Below are 17,141 nucleotides of genomic sequence, written 5' to 3' on the forward strand. Positions count from 1 at the left end.
AATACAAACAAATTGTGTTCAAAATGCCTGTGTTGAGCGTGTCCAATGCCGAGGAATATCAAAATTTGATTAATGCCGACCGGACAACGGCGGCGCTGTTTGCCGCCGATTGGGCCGAGCAGTGTGCTCAGGTCAAAGATGTATTAGAAGAACTGTCGAAATTGCTAGGTGACAAACTGCAATTCATTAGCCTAAATGCCGAACAATTCCCAGAGATTTCCATGAAGCATCAAGTGAGTACCATCAAATAGATGAAACGAAGCAGATACAGATATTTGTAACCATATGTGGCTGGGCTTGGCAACAAGATTGAAGCCGTTCCCACAGTTATTTTCTTTGCCAAGGGCTCCGCTGTGGATCGTGTGGACGGTGTGGACGTTGCCGCTATCAGTAGCAAATCTAAGAAGTTGGCCGAGAGTGCAAGCAGTGCGGCAGCCACGGGGCAATCACTGGATGACCGCTTAAAGGCCTTGGTCAATACGGCTCCACTAATGATATTCATGAAGGGGGATCGCAATGCTCCACGCTGCGGCTTCTCCAAACAGCTGATTGCTATTGTAAATGACACTAGGTACGCAAATCGTTTAGTTGAATCGGAACTATTGACTAGATTTCTCCATCAACAGCTTGCCTTATGAAACCTTTGACATCCTAAGTGATGAGGAAGTACGCCAGGGCTTGAAGACCTACTCCGACTGGCCCACATACCCCCAGGTGTATGTAAAGGGTGAACTGATTGGTGGCCTGGACATTATAAAGGAACTGCTGGCCAACAAGGAGCTTGAAACCACCCTCAAGGGTTAGACGCACGGCCTTTCCATTAGACTCTTCAACATCAGGAACAATGACTTTTATATAATTTAATAAAAGAATTGAACAAAATACTTTTGAAATTATGCCAAGCCCTATATTTACGGTATATTTTAAAACTGAGAACGTATTTTTCGGTATATTTCTGAGGGTCAGACGAGTATCGATAGTGTACAACACTATCTGTCAGCTGTGTCACCGGCGTCAAATTCGCCAAATTTCTTGCCGAAGCAAGTGAAAGTACACACATATATTTTACACCCTTGCGCAAATCATTAATAATATTTATGGCTGATGAAAATACCGCTGCAGCAGCTGCAGGCGGCGAGGACAAAAAGCTGTCGGATATTTTCCTAAGTGGCTGGAATCTATATGAAGAGCTAGACGTAAGCGAGCTTCCATTCAATGGCAGCGAATTTCAGGTGAGATATTCATTCCGACATATCTATGCGTATGAGTCTGCAAATTGTTGTAATTTTATATCCACAGAACAAAGTAAAAACTGCCTTGGGCCACTTTGAAGAGGCAACAGTGATCGTGAATCAAGTCGGCATGTTCAGTCCCAACGAGCTGATTGACGAAGTCTCCACCGATTCGCTGCCGTTTATGTTGTTGCCTTACTTTTTGGGGAAGCTTACCACCAAAATTAACAATCCCACCAGCACAGAGATCTTGGATCTGGCGGAAATTTACTTCAAGGACCATCTGCAACGTTGCCAGGAGTACGAGCTATGTGAGGCCCCTAAGGGGACAGTGCAAGAGGACAACCAAGTGGAAAAGAGCGAGCAGCGGGAGCTCATGGAAGCCGCCTTTAACCGCAATGACAAAATTGCTAAGTATCGTAAGATGAAGGAAATCGATGAGTACATGGGTAGAATGCGTGCTGCCGTTCAAAATAAGTCGGCGGATGATGAAGTGCGCAGGGAGTTCTTTTTGAAATATCTGGACAAGAGCATCATCGACAGCAAGAACGAATTGGAATCGTTGTGCATGATGAAAAAGCTGTCCAAAATGCGTATTGCTCGATTGGCAGGTGGCGAAGCCACCACTGATGATGATACTCCATCCACATCTGGCAAACCGTCGGGATCACGAGGCCATGGTCATGGCCATAGTCATCACCACCACCATGCACCCAAACCGAAGCCACTGCAGCCATTTATCATCACACGTAATGCTACACAGAAGGCCGTTTTTGGCTTGGGCTATCCCAGCTTGCCCGTCATGAGCGTGGATGAGTTTTATCAGCAGCGCGTTGACGAGGGCATATTCCCCGATGCGGAGATGTCGGCCAAAATGAATCAGGCCCAGGCAATAGCGGCTGCCCGTGATCCCAACGAGAAGGAGGATGAGGAGAAAGCCGTGGAGGATCAGCTAATTGAAGAGGACGATCCGGAGAATCTGGCGCGTATGCGGCGCATGGATGAGTACAAAGATGTGGTGCGCCGTGGGGACGGAAATCGTCATAATCGCAGTTAAGGAACTCATTTGTACTTTTGTATTTTAAAAATTAAAAACAAAAACTCCAGCGTGCAGATTTATTTTTAAAAATATATATTTGTCAGCCTATAAGATGCTTCTGGTGTCAATCTAAAAACATCGGTGCTTGAGAAAAAATATTGGTGTCCCAAACATCGATAACATCGATGTTTCTCCAGCTCTAATTCCAACTTCACCACCGCTAATAACAACAACAAAAAGGCTTGAGGGCACATACAAATTATCAAAAGTCTTGCTTAAAAGCACAAATACGCAATTGCAAACAATTCAATAAACTCCTCGCACAACTAAGCAGCTGAGAGCAGTCAGTTATCCGAATAACGAGAGTGATAACATATATGTAGTTTTGGTTATCCCGTAGCAACAACACAGAACCAGCAAGATGTCTGTCAGCGATTTCATCAAGGGCCTGCCAATTCATGATTCCAATAATTTCACTCACCTGAGCAACGAGCACGGAATACGAACGTCTCAAAAGCGCGCCTCTGTGTATTTGCCCACCGAAGATGAGGCCTCGGAGCAGCTTATTGTAATGGACAAGCGATGCGTGCTACTGCGCTATCTCACCCAACAGTGGGACAAGAAGACATTGCAGCGTAAACGTGAGCATGGCAACGAGGGCAACGCCAACAGCTCCACCCCCATTGGCAATGGCAGCAACAGCAAAAAGCGCCCACGCATAGATCCCAACGAGCTGAACTGAGCGGCAAGACACCGACCAATCTGAAGGAACCTTCGAACGCATACAGTGGGTAACTTTAATATTCGGCATTTTTTTTTTTTCAACTTCAAACGCGAATAAAATGCATTAAACTACAAAAAAATAAAAAAATTTAATGAGGGAATAAAGTATAATAATGATTTTATTTTAAATGAAGATAGAAAATATAATAAAACAAAAAAAAGCTTTGTTTAATTATATTTTCTATCTTCATTTAAAATAAAATCATTATTATATATACCTCTCTGAAAAGGTAAAACTTCAAGCGTTGTTCCCTCATTAAAATTTGTTTATTTTTTTTCTAGTTTAATGCATTTTATTCGCGTTTGAAGTTGGAAAAAAAAAAATGCCGAATATTAAAGTTACCCACTGTATATACTTACGTTTATCCCCCCTCCCCTCATGTGCACGCATAAATATGTTTTTAATCAATTCACCAAGTACAAAAACATTTATGGATATGTATTAAACGAATGTCCAATTACCAGATTTTTTTGTTTACATACTCAGAGTTGCAGACATTCTGTAATCCAAAATAAAAAATTATAAAAACCATGTATGAGGTGCTCCAATATATTTTTTCCTTTTTAAAGACAATGATTGGACTTGACTACAGTACTTTAACGGCTATCTAATGGTGTCCCAGGTCTTTTGGATCTGGTTTGCCATACTGCTTCTCCCATTTGACCACGTAATCCTTCTTTCGTTGCTCCCGCTTGGCGAAATACTCGGGAAACTGGGCCTTCTCCAGCGGATGCCAGTAATCCAAAAGCCAATCGGGCGGGATGACCTCACGCTCGAAGGCGCACCCACCAGGGCTGTTGGCAACTGTAAATGGTACATGTCAATGATTTCACGTTACAATTAGAGGCAGGCTGTTTTGTTTACAGGTCTTGGGCTGGAAATGCTTCGTCTCGAAGAGCTCCTTCTGACCACAGGCCAACAGTCGAATGCCTTCACCCAGATCCTTGCAGCGGTTCTCGTCGAAACGTGCGCGCATCTGCACAGCCCGATAGCGGTAGTCATGTCTATTAGGGAGTTAACGAATCAAGATGCACTTCGTCATTATATAATCTGCAGCAGATATGTTTAACTAAACTTGCCGTCGGTCGTACCACGCCTCCAGATTGCGCAGGGCACGCTTGTACAAGCTGCACACCTGGCGCTTGTGCGAAGCAATTGCCAAGGGGACTTGGGCCATCGTTTTTATTGGCTAAATTTGATAAATTCTATAAAATTACTGCTCCGATTCAGCACAGCAACAAAAACAGCTGTCAAATAGTGGTGTGCATTTATCGGGCCTATCGATACAAAAAATATACCTCAGAAATATACCGAAACATACCGTCTCATTTTCAACAGTTTTATGAAAAAATTTGTAAATGTATCAAACAAAATGATTTAATAAATTATACATAATAAGCAATTAAAATTAGGTATCTTGTATATACAAAATGCATATTAATCTTCTAGCTGCATAACATTCACGATACACTGAACAATATGATCGGGTATATTCAGCGGGCTCTCGCACAAGTCGTCCGTATTTTTGTCATACATATAAATTTCATTGACGACACGATTCTCGTTGTCGGGATCCTGGGACGATACAAGGACCAATGATCCTTCTGACAGCGCGGAAAGGATTTGTTCTATGCCATTTTCAGTAGCAGGCGACGCGACAGGCTTGTCCGGGCCTAATGTTTGTGAGGATAATGTTTGATCGGCAATTAAATCAACTAGAAATGCCCCTGTTGGTTTGCCCGTTGGCCCATCAGATCCAGCTTCAATGTCGTTGACATTGCTTAGGGTACCATCGTCCATGTTAACGATGGTATTATCACGTGGCCTACTAATATCTACTATACACTCTTGATCGTCTGATAAAAGCGCATTTAAGTCCTCCTGCAGCTCTCCTCTATTCACATTACTACATCCTGTTTGTTCGGTTTTGATGACTGCTTCTTCCTTAATGGATTTCATGGCCTGATCCTCCATTTTTTTTTTCTTCGAGACGCGTTGGCGTGGCTTTCGCTTGGCCGCACCGACTCCTTCGTTCTCATCCGCATCCAAAGCCTTGCATCTTTTGGCCCAGGCGTGTTTTCCGAACATCTTTTTGGTGACATGCTCATTTTCATAGACCGTATCTCCATCGCTCAGGCTTCGCGCTGCTTTGCTTACCAGCGATTTTGTACGCTAGAATAAGAACAATTTTAAGATCTATAACTAACACGTTGAGACAACTCAAACCCACCTTCTTAGTGTTGCCAGCCTGAGCAGACATAATATCATGCCACTGGCGCTCTTTTTCCACACGGTCGCGATCCTCCTGCTCCAGTTGATCCTTCAGCTCCTGTATATTAAAGGCTTTGGGATAAAGCAGAGCCTTGTTGATCAGCTGGCTATTGGTTCGCTCCTCCCTCTTGTACTTGAGCTTGAGATCGCGCCGCGTACGCTGCGGAAACATTTGGCACATCAGAGAGAAGTCCGTGCCGATAATCTGCAAGCTTCGATAGAAGCGTACTGTCTCCTCGGCAGACCAGTACGGGGTGCGCCTGTGACGCTTATAAAATCCATTGTCACCTATGCAGGATAAATGCAAATATTAATATATATGAAATATAACCATGTTTCAGCCTTACCAGTAGTCTCATCCATGAGTATTAGCGAAGAGTTGGCGAGCACCTTGCGGGCTTCCACCTCGGCTGTGGTTTCGATCTCCAGGGTCTTCTCATCAATGATCATCTCTCCGTTGGCATCGAGTTTCAATTGGGGAACGGGCATGGCTGAGGTTGGCTCTTCTTTGGCGTCTATCAGCTGATCTGTAGTGGGCTTCGTTTCCTCAGCACTGGACTCTGCTTTTATTGTGGTAACCAGGGGCTTTTGTTCCATGGGATTGTTTAGGGGGTTGTAGAAGATCATGTCGAACATTTTAAAAGTTGATTTATCTGGAATACCGTTGTTGAAGCGCGTCTCGAAATCTCTTCGAGCGTTCACGCGCTGTCCCGCCTGCATGGCCTGGCTCTTATCGTCCCCCTTGCGAAGCTTTCCGCCGCCTTCCGAGTAAGCCGAGCAAGTGGATTCCGTGCGGATGCGTCCCATTCCAGGACTCATGACAGGTGGAAAGTATTTGTACGGGGACGGTGGCATGGGCGAGGCTGCCTGTTGCGGCGTGCCCATCGACGAGCCGCTGAGATAGCGCTCCCTGCGTGTGGGCGTTGCTGGAGACTGATACTCCCCATCGTAGTCGCCGCCCATGGGCGAACCAACAAAACTATTCCTTCTCTGGCCAAATACAGGGGTCGGACGCACTCGTTGGCGTGCCTGGGTCGTCTTGCTCGGCGACATGGGATATCCATTCGCGGTTTTCTGCAAATCCATTTGTATCACATTATCCTCGATCTCAGATTGAAACACCTCCTCCAGTTGCCCAGCCGAGCTGACGGGCATTTTGAAAGCCATTGCATCGGCATCTTCAAGCTCCCCAGTCGCCGCAATGGCTTCTTCTTCAACGTCTGTCCCTATCGCCTGCTCCTCTGGCTCTTCCTTCGGCTCTTCAAGATCTTCTTTACGCGCCTTGCGCTTGACGTGCGAAAGATTGGCCATAGCCTTGAAGCGCTGGCGCCGCATTGACATCCTCTCCTAGTTTTATTAAGTCCTTTTCCAACTGAAATGCAATTTCACACAACAAATTGAAATAAAAATACATAGGTGCAACAAACACAAAATCGCACCACGAGTTTCTTTAGCCTAGAGTTGGTAAACGTTAAATACTACAGCACAGTGGTTCAAGGCTTGCAGAAAAACGTTTATGAAGAATATCATATCTATTACATATTTCACAGACACCCCAAACATTTATTTTTTGTTTGTTTTTAAAGAGCACAGGTGCATTATTGTATACAAATATTTTATTGCTTTTATATGACTATTGTGTTTTACAGTGTCCACTGTCCAGTGCTCAGTGTTGTCGACTGCTCGAAGTCTGTCACAGACGGTGCTGCCGATTACGCTTTTTCCCGTCAGATCTGGCTTTTTTTTGAAGACCAAATGCGGGAAAAATTGATGAATTGCGGGAAACGGTAATTCTGGATTGGAATCAAACGCGGAAATTGAGCGGGTATTACGCCAGGTTAATCTGGTTAAGACATAACTAGGGAATTCGATGAAACTAATCAGGACCAATAGCATTCTGTGCATAAGATAAAGTTTTATTCAGTGAAAGGATATAACTAGTTCTTATTTAAATATACAGGTGGTGATCGCGAAGTCTTGGAAAATGCTGTTTTGACCACGAAGTGCCATGGTACGACTATGACGTAGTAATCCGAATCAGAAGCAAGCCCCAAAGAGCTGGATGAGTTAATGAAAATTCTATAAAATACATATGAAATATCACTTAAATAAAAAATTATAAACACCATTATTAAGGTTTTTTTTTTTTATTTTTTTTGAAAATGCTAAGCTGTTTTTCGTTTTCTTCAAGTTAGAAACAGCTTTTTTTTCTGATGAAAAGTAGGCAACACTGTTCACACATTTCCCAGCACTTCACCCTGTAACGACACAAAAACACCAACAATAACATAAGCCGAGCACAATTGTGCAGCATGCACGTTTTTTTCAATTGGTTAGAAATGATAAGAATTGAAATAACATAACCAACCTCTCGTGCATTGGGACACCTGTCAAGTCGATAGCCAGGACACAGAAACAAAATTTTGCAGTTTAAAGTCAACGAATGTGAGTGTGCGAGTAAATTATTGCGGAAGGAAAATTAATAACAGAGAGCGAGCTGCCCCGTCCCTCATTCAGCTGTTATGCAAGCAGGGGGCAGACAATTGAATTAGCCGGCATGCTGCTCAATCGATTTGTCTCGGCAATAAAGACCCAGTCCAGGGAGACTCTACGCGCCTGGAGCTATCAGTGCGAGTCGATTTTCGCCCAGCGCTCTCGACGCATCCAGCAGTTGCTAACATTCTATCAGTCGGTCTACGGCACACAGGGTCTCAAGCAGCTATGGCGCGCCTATTACCGTCGCGAGCTGCAACCGCCTATACGTGGATTAATGCTGAGTGCGGTGGGCCTCATGGGATTGAACATCAAGCGGATGGGCAGCGATGGCTTCGACTGGAACAAGGAGCGCCTGGCGCTCTCCAATTTCGACATGTGCCGGCGGGACATTGAGTTCATCAACACACTGCCAAATAACCAGCTATGTGATCGTTGCAAGGCAAAGAACATGAAATACTGCTACTGCCTGTTGGGGAATCAGAGGTGTCGGAAGGGCGGTGCAAACGTCCCGTCGATGGGCAAGCAGGGGCTGGCTCCAGGTGCGGGTGCGGGTGCGGGTCCGGGTCCGGGTCCGGACACCGGTACCATACGCAACTGTCAGAAGCCCTTGGAGTTGGATACTCGAGATGCGCCAGCGGGAGTGGTTCGGATTCAGGCCCAAGACGATCACACATGGGAGCCGTACTTTAGTAAAAACGAGTTTAGCATATGGAGGCGAGAGGAACAGTCCTCTTTATACTCATATAAGGTAAACTTAAGTGCAAATTGTGCAATGTTCAGTACATCTTCAGAGGTTGTAATGCTTGTGGTTCCCAACCCTCCTAATAGGTATATGCACGCTTTGATGACATCACAGCAGACGATTTCCTCCATGTGCAAACAGATCTTGATTATCGCCGACAGTGGGACGATACGGCCCTGAGACTGGAGCTTATAAGCGAGGATCCCGTGCCGGGGAGTAATTCGCATTTGATCTACTGGGAAATGCAGTGGCCGCGCCTGTTTGCCAACCGGGACTATGTCTACTGCCGGCGCTACATAAGGGATGAGACGCGGAAGATGATATTCATTTGCAATCGCGGGGCCAAGCACAGCACATATCCAGCACTGCCCGGAAAGGTGAGGGTGACCGACTACTGGAGCCTTATGGTTATCAAGCCCTTCCGCGGATTCCACGAGCCTGGCCTGCATTTCATACTCACCTATTACGATGACCCAGGGATACCCATACCGCAGAACATCAAATCTTGGGTAACCCAGAAGCAAATGCCCGAGTTCCTAACCAAAATGTATGTGGCCACAAAGAACTATGCCTGCACGCGTGCCCTCAAAATGAAGGACATGTTCAGTAGATTTAACCTGGCCAACGAGGAGTACACGGCCAATGCTCAGCGTGGCAGCTGGCTGGGAAGTCTGTCCCGGACCAAGGTGAACAGTCGTGACAATGAGACGAAGCGTTGAGTTAAGCTGGATCTCCTCTTCTCATTCATAAGGCTCCTCCCTGCCCTGCAAAACATACCCTTGGATCCCTTCATCTATTTCTAACGATTTTTCAAATATTTTGGCAAAATTAACCTATTTCTAGCATTAAATCAAATTTCATAGAACACCACAGCGAAGAAAAATGTGCAATATTCGAGAGTGTGTAGGCAGTTTGCCCTCATGAAATGTGTGCCACATGGATAAGGCTTTATATATATAGTATATATCTCTATATAGCTATTGAATTCAAAATATATAAATATATTAGGTTAAATATTGTTTTTAAAGCAAATAGAAATTATTGAAATTACGTGTACAATAAAAATTATACTTCATATACCTCCATGTACCATATTATACAGTAGGTCAAATGCTAAGGGTAGAAAATTACACCTTCCTTTCCATTTTTTTATGTCACATTCTCATATGAGAAGAACATGGCCTGTTGTATGAATGTACCTCTTTTGTACATTGCATTCACGGGAAAGTCTCGAGTGGGCTCCGCCATGCACACGACATTCATATGGATCTTTTTACTATTCCCGGGAATTCTCTTTTCCACGATTCGCTTTTAAATGAAGCTTAAACATAATTTATTAGTAAACACAAGCGTAGGCATACGTACAAATGTATATACTCTGCGGTAAATGGGGAAGTTAATAATATAAATTGAATACAACTAGAATTATTACACGAACTGAGATTGCAAAGGAGATTGAGGGAGAGAACTATCGTTAGTTAGGTTGTCGACAGCGTATCACAGCTCGGTGTGGTCCGTTGTGCTCGGCGGATTGTTCACGTAGGCAATAAAGTCCTTGCTGGTGCGTCCACCATTGTAGTCTAGCTTGATCTTGAGGTAGGAGAAATACAAAATAGTTGGATATCCACGGACATTGTATTTGGCACAGAGTGCGGAATGCTTGGTACAGTCAATGGCGGCAAATGCAACCCGTGGATCGTCCTGCAGCGCTGTGGCGGCCGCTGTAAACTCTGGCTTAGTGTGCTTACAGTGTCCACACCCTGTGAAAAAGGCAGCATTTTAATATTTGATCCAACTGTGGACTCATTTTCGTACTTACAAGGGGCGTAGAACATGACCAGCGCATGCTTCTTGCGCTTTAGCGTCGAGCTGAAGGTCTCGTCATTGAGAAAGAGCACCTCTTTGCTATCATCTTCCTCCTCCCAGCTCTTCTCCGGCGGTGGTGGCGGCGGCGGCTCCCTGGGATCCCGCATAAAATCAACAATTTGCGATGCTTCCCGCACATTGACATCAAACTTGTAGACGCCATTCGCAAAGTACTTGACCGTTGGGTATCCCTTGACCTTGTACTTCTCGGCAATCGGTTGCTCTTTGGTGGCATCCAAGGCGGCCAATAAACCGGGCACCTTTTGCTGCTTCATCTCCAGCGCTGCCTTTTCATACTCGGGCTTCATGCGCTTGCAGTGGCCGCACCAGGGTGCATAGAACATAACTAAGGCGGTCTTCTCTTCTTTCAATGCGGGCTCAAAGCCCTGGCTGGTGAGATGAACTATTTCTGAGTTGGTATCCGCTGACCATTCGGGTTCCTTGGGCTTGGGCGTGGGCTTTGTGTTGGGATTTAGCATGAACGCCACCAAGGCGTCCTTGGTGTTCTCACCCTCGTAGGTAAAGCGAAGCTTGCCGTTCTCAAAGTAGATCAGTGTGGGGAATCCTGCGCAGCAAATTGTTTAGACTTTGGTGTGCAAATTACGTATCAGAGGCTTACCTGTTATGTTAAAAAGTCTGCGTACGGGGGCATTCTCCTGGCGTTCCACATTCATTGCTGCCAGCAGATAGCCACCCTGGGACTTGAGCTCTGTGGCCGCCTTGCCGTAGTCAGGCTTCATTTTCTTGCAAAAGCCACACCAGGGCACATAGAACATAACCAGCATGGGACGTATGTCCTTGCGCAGGTGTTTCGTGAATGTGGCAGAGTCACTGAAGTGCAGCACATCGTTGCCGTCAGCATCCTCTTCCCAGGGCAGATCTCCGGACGGATCACGCATAAACGTGACAATGGAACCGACACTCACCTGTCGATCGTAATCCTTGTGATAGTCGCCATCTTTGTAGTGCTTGAGCGTATACCGGTCCGGTGAGATTTTCAGCTTTTTACACAATTTCTTCCTATCCTGCTGTCCACAATCCACCAACAGCATGGTACCGGTGCCTCGTATCGCCTCTGCAGCCTCACGGAACACCCTCAGTTCGGTGCCCGCCGCCTTGGCACTGGTCACATAGAGGGCCAGGACATTGTTCTTGGTGCGCAGTAGTTTCTTAAAGTCCTTGTATTCGGACACGTCCTCCTGCACTGCAGAAGTTTTCGTTTTAGCGGCAACAAGTGCCACCAGAAGGAGCAATACTAGCTGACCTGAGATCCACATCAGGGCTGTTCGCACTCCCCACTTAAAGGGCTTTATCGGTGTATATTGATATAGTCTTTGTTGCCTTAACCGAGCAGTTACATGTTTTATACAGTTTTTAAGCGGCAATTCAATTTATAGCCAAATGCAGTAAGAGGACGTGGACGTAGGGTTGTTGAATATCTATCAAAAATATCATTATCGATAGTTTTTTGTGATATTTTATTTCTGCTGTCAGCTGTTTTCACAAACTATTTGTTTTTAAAAATAGTTTATTTTTATTTCCGTTCGCTCAAAAACATGAACTAAATTACAAAACTCGGTCCTCGAACGCTTACAATGCTAAGGCTTACCTGGCACAGGCTCAGGGTCAAGTCCACCTGTAGCCGTAAGTAAGGAAATTTTAGTTTTTGTAGTTATATAAACTAATACTATGTTTATTGCGCAGTTTGGCGGACGACGGTAGGAGGATGAAGCCTAGAAATACGGAGACCCACTATACGGTTCTAAACGTAAGGAGCGACTGCAGCACCCAAGACATCCGCAACGCATTCGTGGAGCTCTCCAAGCAGGTACCAATTTCGCTGAACAGGCCGGTATATATGCGTGGTTTTCTGTATTCTTCGGTGATTTCCAGTACCATCCTGATGTCAAGACCAATGCCGCATGTTCTGAGAGAACCGCTCGTTTTGTTCAGATTTCTGAGGCATATCGTACACTTATTAAGCCACAGTCACGCCGGGACTATGACGACAGTCTGATCTGGCTACCAAATGGCTCAGAACGCAGTCCTGTTGGCGAACACAGTGATCCCTCGCAGCCTTGGAATGTAAGGCCCAACTACGATCCTAGTCCCGGCCCCTACTATGGCATAAGGGGCTTGAAGCGTGTGTCCAACTGGCAGGTCGCGTTGGTTCTGATCGCCTTCGGCATTGTTGGTGCTTTCTTTGGCTTCACTTCCGTGAAGTAAGTTATCCGAGTATTTCGGTTAATATATTTGTATAATTCATCGCATTTCTAACACGATGAAGGCACTCATTCGATCTGCATCGTCAAGTTCAAGACGAAGTCTCGGCAGACGCCACCATCCATCATGCCGCTGTGGTGGCAGAAGCACAGAAATATGGCAACGAGGAGCAGATGCGTCGAATGGCGGATCGCCTGGCCCGAAACCCATACAATCAGTCAGCAAAGTAGCAGAAATCAAACGGCTTTTGTATATGTAGTGTATCTAAATTAAACGACAGAGTAGTACGATGCACTAGTTGTTTGATTTTGGATCAATACTCTGCTCTTCTCTTCATCGGCCTTCGTATGGATTTGCAAACTGTGCAAACAAGCTAGGCGCCTATGTAATCTCAACATGACGCTAATATTGCTGACCATTGGCTGTCGCGGAACGGATTTAAACGTACTGAGAAGCGCCAAAGTCAAGCTACGCTTTCCGCTTCTGATTTTAGGTGGCAAGGCTGACTATAAATGATCCAATGCAATACAAATTCTGCAATTGATTCTGATATTTAAAAACAATTTCATCCGAATACATGTATCGATAGTTGAACCGAAGTATCGATTGCCTTTTGAACGTGGCTGGCGACAACTCTAGCACAGGTCTGACACATTAACAAGAGGGGGAAGAGGAAGACGAAATAGCAGCAAAAGAGTTTTCTTCATCTCGCCGCAATCAATTTACTACTTTTTGCACAGAGTCCAAGTTGGATTACTTGATAAGCGATGCCTCTCAAACTGGACATCAAGCGTCGCCTGACGTCGCGCTCGGATCGCGTCAAGTGCGTCGATCTCCATCCAGCCGAGCCGTGGATGTTGTGCGCCCTATACAATGGCCACGTACACATCATGAACTATGAAAACCAGCAAATGGTTAAGGATTTCGAGGTGTGCGATGTCCCGGTACGCTCCGCCCGTTTCGTGGCACGCAAGAACTGGATCATAACCGGATCGGATGATATGCAAATCCGTATTTTCAACTACAACACTCTGGAGAAGGTGCACTCGTATGAGGCGCATTCGGATTACCTGCGCTGCATTGCCGTGCATCCCACGCAGCCGCTCGTGCTGACCAGTAGCGGTAGGTTGGAAAGGACTAATCTGCGTAATCCGTACTAATTCTGGTTTCGATTTCCTCCCTCGGATTGAATCAGACGACATGCTCATCAAATTATGGAACTGGGAGAAGCTGTGGGCTTGCCAGCGTGTCTTCGAAGGTCACACCCACTATGTTATGCAGATCGTTTTCAACCCCAAGGATAACAATACATTTGCCTCTGCCTCACTGGACCGCACGGTCAAGGTCTGGCAGTTGGGCTCCAATTTTGCCAACTTTACGCTGGAGGGACACGAAAAGGGTGTCAATTGTGTTGATTATTATCACGGCGGGGATAAGCCCTACTTGATTTCGGGTGCCGATGACCGCCTGGTTAAGATCTGGGACTACCAGAACAAGACGTGCGTCCAAACATTGGAGGGACACGCACAGAACATTTCCGCCGTCTGTTTCCATCCCGAATTGCCGATTGTGTTGACGGGCTCCGAGGACGGCACCGTTCGCATCTGGCATTCCGGCACGTACCGCCTTGAGACCTGCCTCAACTATGGTTTCGAACGCGTCTGGACCATTTCCAGCATGCGTGGCACCAACAACGTGGCCCTTGGCTATGACGAGGGCTCCATTATCATCAAGGTGGGACGTGAGGAGCCGGCCATGTCCATGGACGTAGTAGGCGGTAAAATTGTTTGGGCCAAACACTCTGAAATGCAGCAGGTGAGTTGTCCCCCCTATAATCCTCGAATTGAGGCAAAATTAACATCATTTTATTTGCTCGCTTAGGTGAACCTAAAGACAATTGCCGACGGCACTGAGATTAAGGATGGCGAACGTCTGCCTGTTGCCGTCAAGGACATGGGCGCCTGCGAGATCTACCCACAGACGATTGCTCACAATCCCAATGGACGCTTTGTGGTTGTCTGCGGCGATGGCGAATACATAATATATACATCGATGGCTCTGCGCAACAAGGCTTTTGGCTCGGCCCAGGAATTCGTTTGGGCACTGGAGAGCAACGAGTATGCCATAAGGGAAAACAATGGCACTGTGCGGTTGTTCCGCAACTTCAAGGATCGGAAGAGCTTCACGCCCGAGTACGGGGCTGAGAGTATTTACGGTGGGTACTACTTTGGCGTGAAGACCTCTTCGGGACTGGCCTTCTACGACTGGGAGACCCTGCAGCTGGTACGTCGCATCGAAGTGCAGCCAAAGAACGTGTTCTGGAATGAGAGCGGCAGCCTCGTTTGCTTGGCCACAGACGATTCCTACTTCATCCTGGGCGTGGACACAGCCCTAGTGGCAAACGCCGTCGAAACCAAGGAGGGTCTGGAGGATGATGGTGTGGAGAGTGCTTTCAATGTATTAGGTAAGAACAAAAGTGGCATATCTGATCTGTGCGGACCAGCATCTGATGTTGTTTTATCGTCGCAGGCGAGGTCTCTGAATCTGTGAAGACGGGACTGTGGGTCGGCGACTGCTTCATCTATACGAACTCTGTGAATCGCATCAACTATTATGTGGGCGGTGAAATTGTGACCGTGTCGCATTTGGATCGCACCATGTACTTACTGGGCTACGTGCCCAAGGATAATCGCTTGTATTTGGGCGACAAGGAGCTGAATGTGATCAGCTTTTGCCTGCAGTTGTCGGTGCTGGAATACCAGACGGCCGTGATGCGTCGGGATTTCGAGCGGGCCGATCAGGTGCTGCCGACCATACCCAAAGAGCATCGCACTCGAGTGGCACACTTCCTGGAGAAGCAAGGCTTCAAGTCGCAGGCTCTGCAGGTCTCCACCGACGCTGACCACAAGTTCGACCTGGCCTTGCAAATTGATGAGCTGGACGTAGCCCTGAAGTTGGCCCGAGAGGCAGAGAACTCGCAGAAATGGTCACAGCTGGCGGATGTGGCTGCGCGCAAGAATAACATGGCTTTGGTCCAGGAGTGCATGAGAAAGGCGAATGACTTCAGTGGATTACTGCTGCTCTCAACGGCCTCGGGCGATGCCAAGATGCTCGAGGAGGTGGAGGCTGTGTCCTCTGTAATGGCACGTCACAATGCCTCCTTCCTGGCCGCATTCCTGCGTTCGGATGTGCACCGTTGCCTCGATCTTCTCATTGAAAACAACCGCTTGCCGGAGGCGGCGTTCTTTGCCCGCACATATCTGCCTAGCCAGATGTCGCGTGTGGTCGGGCTGTGGCGCGAGGAGCTGGGCAAGGTCAACGAAAAGGCTGGTCAATCGTTGGCCGATCCAGCTCAGTATACAAATCTCTTTCCTGGGCTGACCGATGCCCTGCGCGTGGAGCAGCATCTGCAGGAGGAAAGGACACGCAGGGTGCCAGCCCGCTTGGCTGGACAGCTGCCCCTGAATAGCGAGCGCATACCCCTCGAGGAACTGAACTTAGCCGAGCGACAGAGTGGAGCCCAGCCGGAGGAGAAAATAAAGGCGGCCCCTGTCTCTGCTCAGGTTCCCGTGACCAGCGCCCAGGAAGCAAGCTCTTCCGTCAATGTTGTGGACGACGACGACGACGACCTGGATCTGGAAATTGACGGCATAACGCTGGATGATAACATTGATACGGCAGATGTTAATCTCGATGATGACTTCTTAAGCGACGATTAGGTGGGGCAGAGAAGAGGGGAGGAGAGGTGCGCCAGATTTAGAAATACTATAAAATTCTTCGTTTATTGCTAGGGGAGTCCCACATGAGCATTTCAAGCCACAAAATTCCGCGCATGCAATCGCATTTGATTTGATTGAATGCCGTTTCCCGTGCACTACCTATACAAGAGTAAAATAAATATATAATATGTATGTACAACAATAGTGGAGCAATAAATATATTATATACAAATACGTTGGCGACCCACCAGGGTGACCGCGGATTTGTCGTCATTTTAAAAAGGAACCGTAAATATACTGGCGAATTCCAGTTCTATATTCCTCGATTTTTATATTCCTAGATCTCTCAGCCCTGCCCACATAATTTTATCCAATTAATGAATCAATTTTCTATTGACTGACTTGTTTTAAATACTTGCTTTTATTGGATTTCTATATACCTTTGAAAATAAAATTTAATAGATTGATGAAATTGGCAACATATACCATTATATACCGATATACCGTAAATATACCGTCGGTTCAATTTTGACCGTAAACCGTCACCCTGCGACCCACATTGATATGGGAAAGTGAAATACCGATAACAAAAACCGTCAACATTAATGGTATTCATGAAAAAATATTGCAGATATAAGAGGCAAAAAATATAACCAACGTGGTACGAAATAAGCCTTGTGGTATATTTAGTTATACTCGGCCAGGATCCGTTTTTCACTTTCAAGATTTCTTTGTTTTCAAAACGACAACATTTTCGTTGACAAAATGA

At 46.3% G+C, this 17,141-nt stretch overlaps 9 protein-coding genes across 11 annotated transcripts; 6 read left to right on the plus strand and 3 right to left on the minus strand.

Moving 5' to 3' along the window:
- The first annotated feature begins 23 nt into the window (after nucleotides 1-23).
- On the plus strand, nucleotides 24-893 carry LOC108163369 (glutaredoxin 3). The gene is made up of 3 exons (XM_017298620.2): nucleotides 24-233; nucleotides 309-571; nucleotides 627-893. Exons 1-3 carry the CDS (start codon nucleotides 24-26, stop codon nucleotides 802-804), a joined length of 651 nt encoding a protein of 216 aa, XP_017154109.1. The 3' UTR covers nucleotides 805-893.
- Nucleotides 894-992: 99 nt separating this feature from the next.
- Nucleotides 993-2,345, plus strand: LOC108163714 (immunoglobulin-binding protein 1). Its single transcript, XM_017299162.2, has 2 exons — nucleotides 993-1,232; nucleotides 1,300-2,345. Exons 1-2 carry the CDS (start codon nucleotides 1,098-1,100, stop codon nucleotides 2,287-2,289), a joined length of 1,125 nt encoding a protein of 374 aa, XP_017154651.1. The 5' UTR covers nucleotides 993-1,097; the 3' UTR covers nucleotides 2,290-2,345.
- Nucleotides 2,346-2,464: 119 nt separating this feature from the next.
- LOC108163715 (DET1- and DDB1-associated protein 1) lies at nucleotides 2,465-3,126 on the plus strand. Of its 2 annotated transcripts, none has more exons than XM_017299163.2 (2): nucleotides 2,465-2,614; nucleotides 2,672-3,126. In XM_017299163.2, exon 2 carries the CDS (start codon nucleotides 2,693-2,695, stop codon nucleotides 3,011-3,013), a length of 321 nt encoding a protein of 106 aa, XP_017154652.1. In that variant the 5' UTR covers nucleotides 2,465-2,614; nucleotides 2,672-2,692; the 3' UTR covers nucleotides 3,014-3,126. The 2 variants fall into 2 exon arrangements, with proteins under 2 accessions (XP_017154652.1, XP_017154653.1); XM_017299164.2 differs by having other exon boundaries at nucleotides 2,683-3,126.
- A 455-nt stretch (nucleotides 3,127-3,581) lies between these two features.
- Nucleotides 3,582-4,315, minus strand: LOC108164071 (NADH dehydrogenase [ubiquinone] 1 beta subcomplex subunit 9). Its single transcript, XM_017299655.2, has 3 exons — nucleotides 4,135-4,315; nucleotides 3,920-4,059; nucleotides 3,582-3,859 (listed from the first exon to the last, which is right to left on the minus strand). Exons 1-3 carry the CDS (start codon nucleotides 4,230-4,232, stop codon nucleotides 3,663-3,665), a joined length of 435 nt encoding a protein of 144 aa, XP_017155144.1. The 5' UTR covers nucleotides 4,233-4,315; the 3' UTR covers nucleotides 3,582-3,662.
- Nucleotides 4,316-4,410: 95 nt separating this feature from the next.
- LOC108163725 (transcription factor TFIIIB component B'' homolog) lies at nucleotides 4,411-6,974 on the minus strand. Its single transcript, XM_017299178.2, has 4 exons — nucleotides 6,766-6,974; nucleotides 5,674-6,698; nucleotides 5,286-5,614; nucleotides 4,411-5,227 (listed from the first exon to the last, which is right to left on the minus strand). The coding sequence occupies exons 2-4, from the start codon at nucleotides 6,665-6,667 to the stop codon at nucleotides 4,493-4,495; spliced, it is 2,058 nt and encodes a 685-aa protein (XP_017154667.1). The 5' UTR covers nucleotides 6,668-6,698; nucleotides 6,766-6,974; the 3' UTR covers nucleotides 4,411-4,492.
- A 591-nt stretch (nucleotides 6,975-7,565) lies between these two features.
- Nucleotides 7,566-9,641, plus strand: LOC108162581. The gene is made up of 3 exons (XM_017297394.2): nucleotides 7,566-7,771; nucleotides 7,844-8,570; nucleotides 8,651-9,641. The coding sequence occupies exons 2-3, from the start codon at nucleotides 7,884-7,886 to the stop codon at nucleotides 9,281-9,283; spliced, it is 1,320 nt and encodes a 439-aa protein (XP_017152883.1). The 5' UTR covers nucleotides 7,566-7,771; nucleotides 7,844-7,883; the 3' UTR covers nucleotides 9,284-9,641.
- A 232-nt stretch (nucleotides 9,642-9,873) lies between these two features.
- LOC108162580 (protein disulfide-isomerase A5) lies at nucleotides 9,874-11,854 on the minus strand. The gene is made up of 3 exons (XM_017297393.2): nucleotides 11,050-11,854; nucleotides 10,384-10,995; nucleotides 9,874-10,324 (listed from the first exon to the last, which is right to left on the minus strand). Exons 1-3 carry the CDS (start codon nucleotides 11,705-11,707, stop codon nucleotides 10,062-10,064), a joined length of 1,533 nt encoding a protein of 510 aa, XP_017152882.1. The 5' UTR covers nucleotides 11,708-11,854; the 3' UTR covers nucleotides 9,874-10,061.
- A 76-nt stretch (nucleotides 11,855-11,930) lies between these two features.
- On the plus strand, nucleotides 11,931-12,943 carry LOC108162583 (dnaJ-like protein 60). Of its 2 annotated transcripts, none has more exons than XM_017297395.2 (4): nucleotides 11,931-12,078; nucleotides 12,135-12,258; nucleotides 12,324-12,652; nucleotides 12,718-12,943. In XM_017297395.2, exons 1-4 carry the CDS (start codon nucleotides 12,026-12,028, stop codon nucleotides 12,881-12,883), a joined length of 672 nt encoding a protein of 223 aa, XP_017152884.1. In that variant the 5' UTR covers nucleotides 11,931-12,025; the 3' UTR covers nucleotides 12,884-12,943. The 2 variants fall into 2 exon arrangements, with proteins under 2 accessions (XP_017152884.1, XP_017152885.1); XM_017297396.2 differs by having other exon boundaries at nucleotides 11,962-12,074.
- Nucleotides 12,944-13,049: 106 nt separating this feature from the next.
- On the plus strand, nucleotides 13,050-16,654 carry LOC108162579 (coatomer subunit beta'). Its single transcript, XM_017297392.2, has 4 exons — nucleotides 13,050-13,775; nucleotides 13,849-14,468; nucleotides 14,535-15,117; nucleotides 15,183-16,654. The coding sequence occupies exons 1-4, from the start codon at nucleotides 13,421-13,423 to the stop codon at nucleotides 16,370-16,372; spliced, it is 2,748 nt and encodes a 915-aa protein (XP_017152881.1). The 5' UTR covers nucleotides 13,050-13,420; the 3' UTR covers nucleotides 16,373-16,654.
- The last annotated feature ends 487 nt before the right edge of the window (nucleotides 16,655-17,141 follow it).

Source organism: Drosophila miranda, chromosome 4, assembly GCF_003369915.1.
Source record: "Drosophila miranda strain MSH22 chromosome 4, D.miranda_PacBio2.1, whole genome shotgun sequence".
Taxonomy (NCBI): Eukaryota; Metazoa; Arthropoda; class Insecta; order Diptera; family Drosophilidae; genus Drosophila; species Drosophila miranda.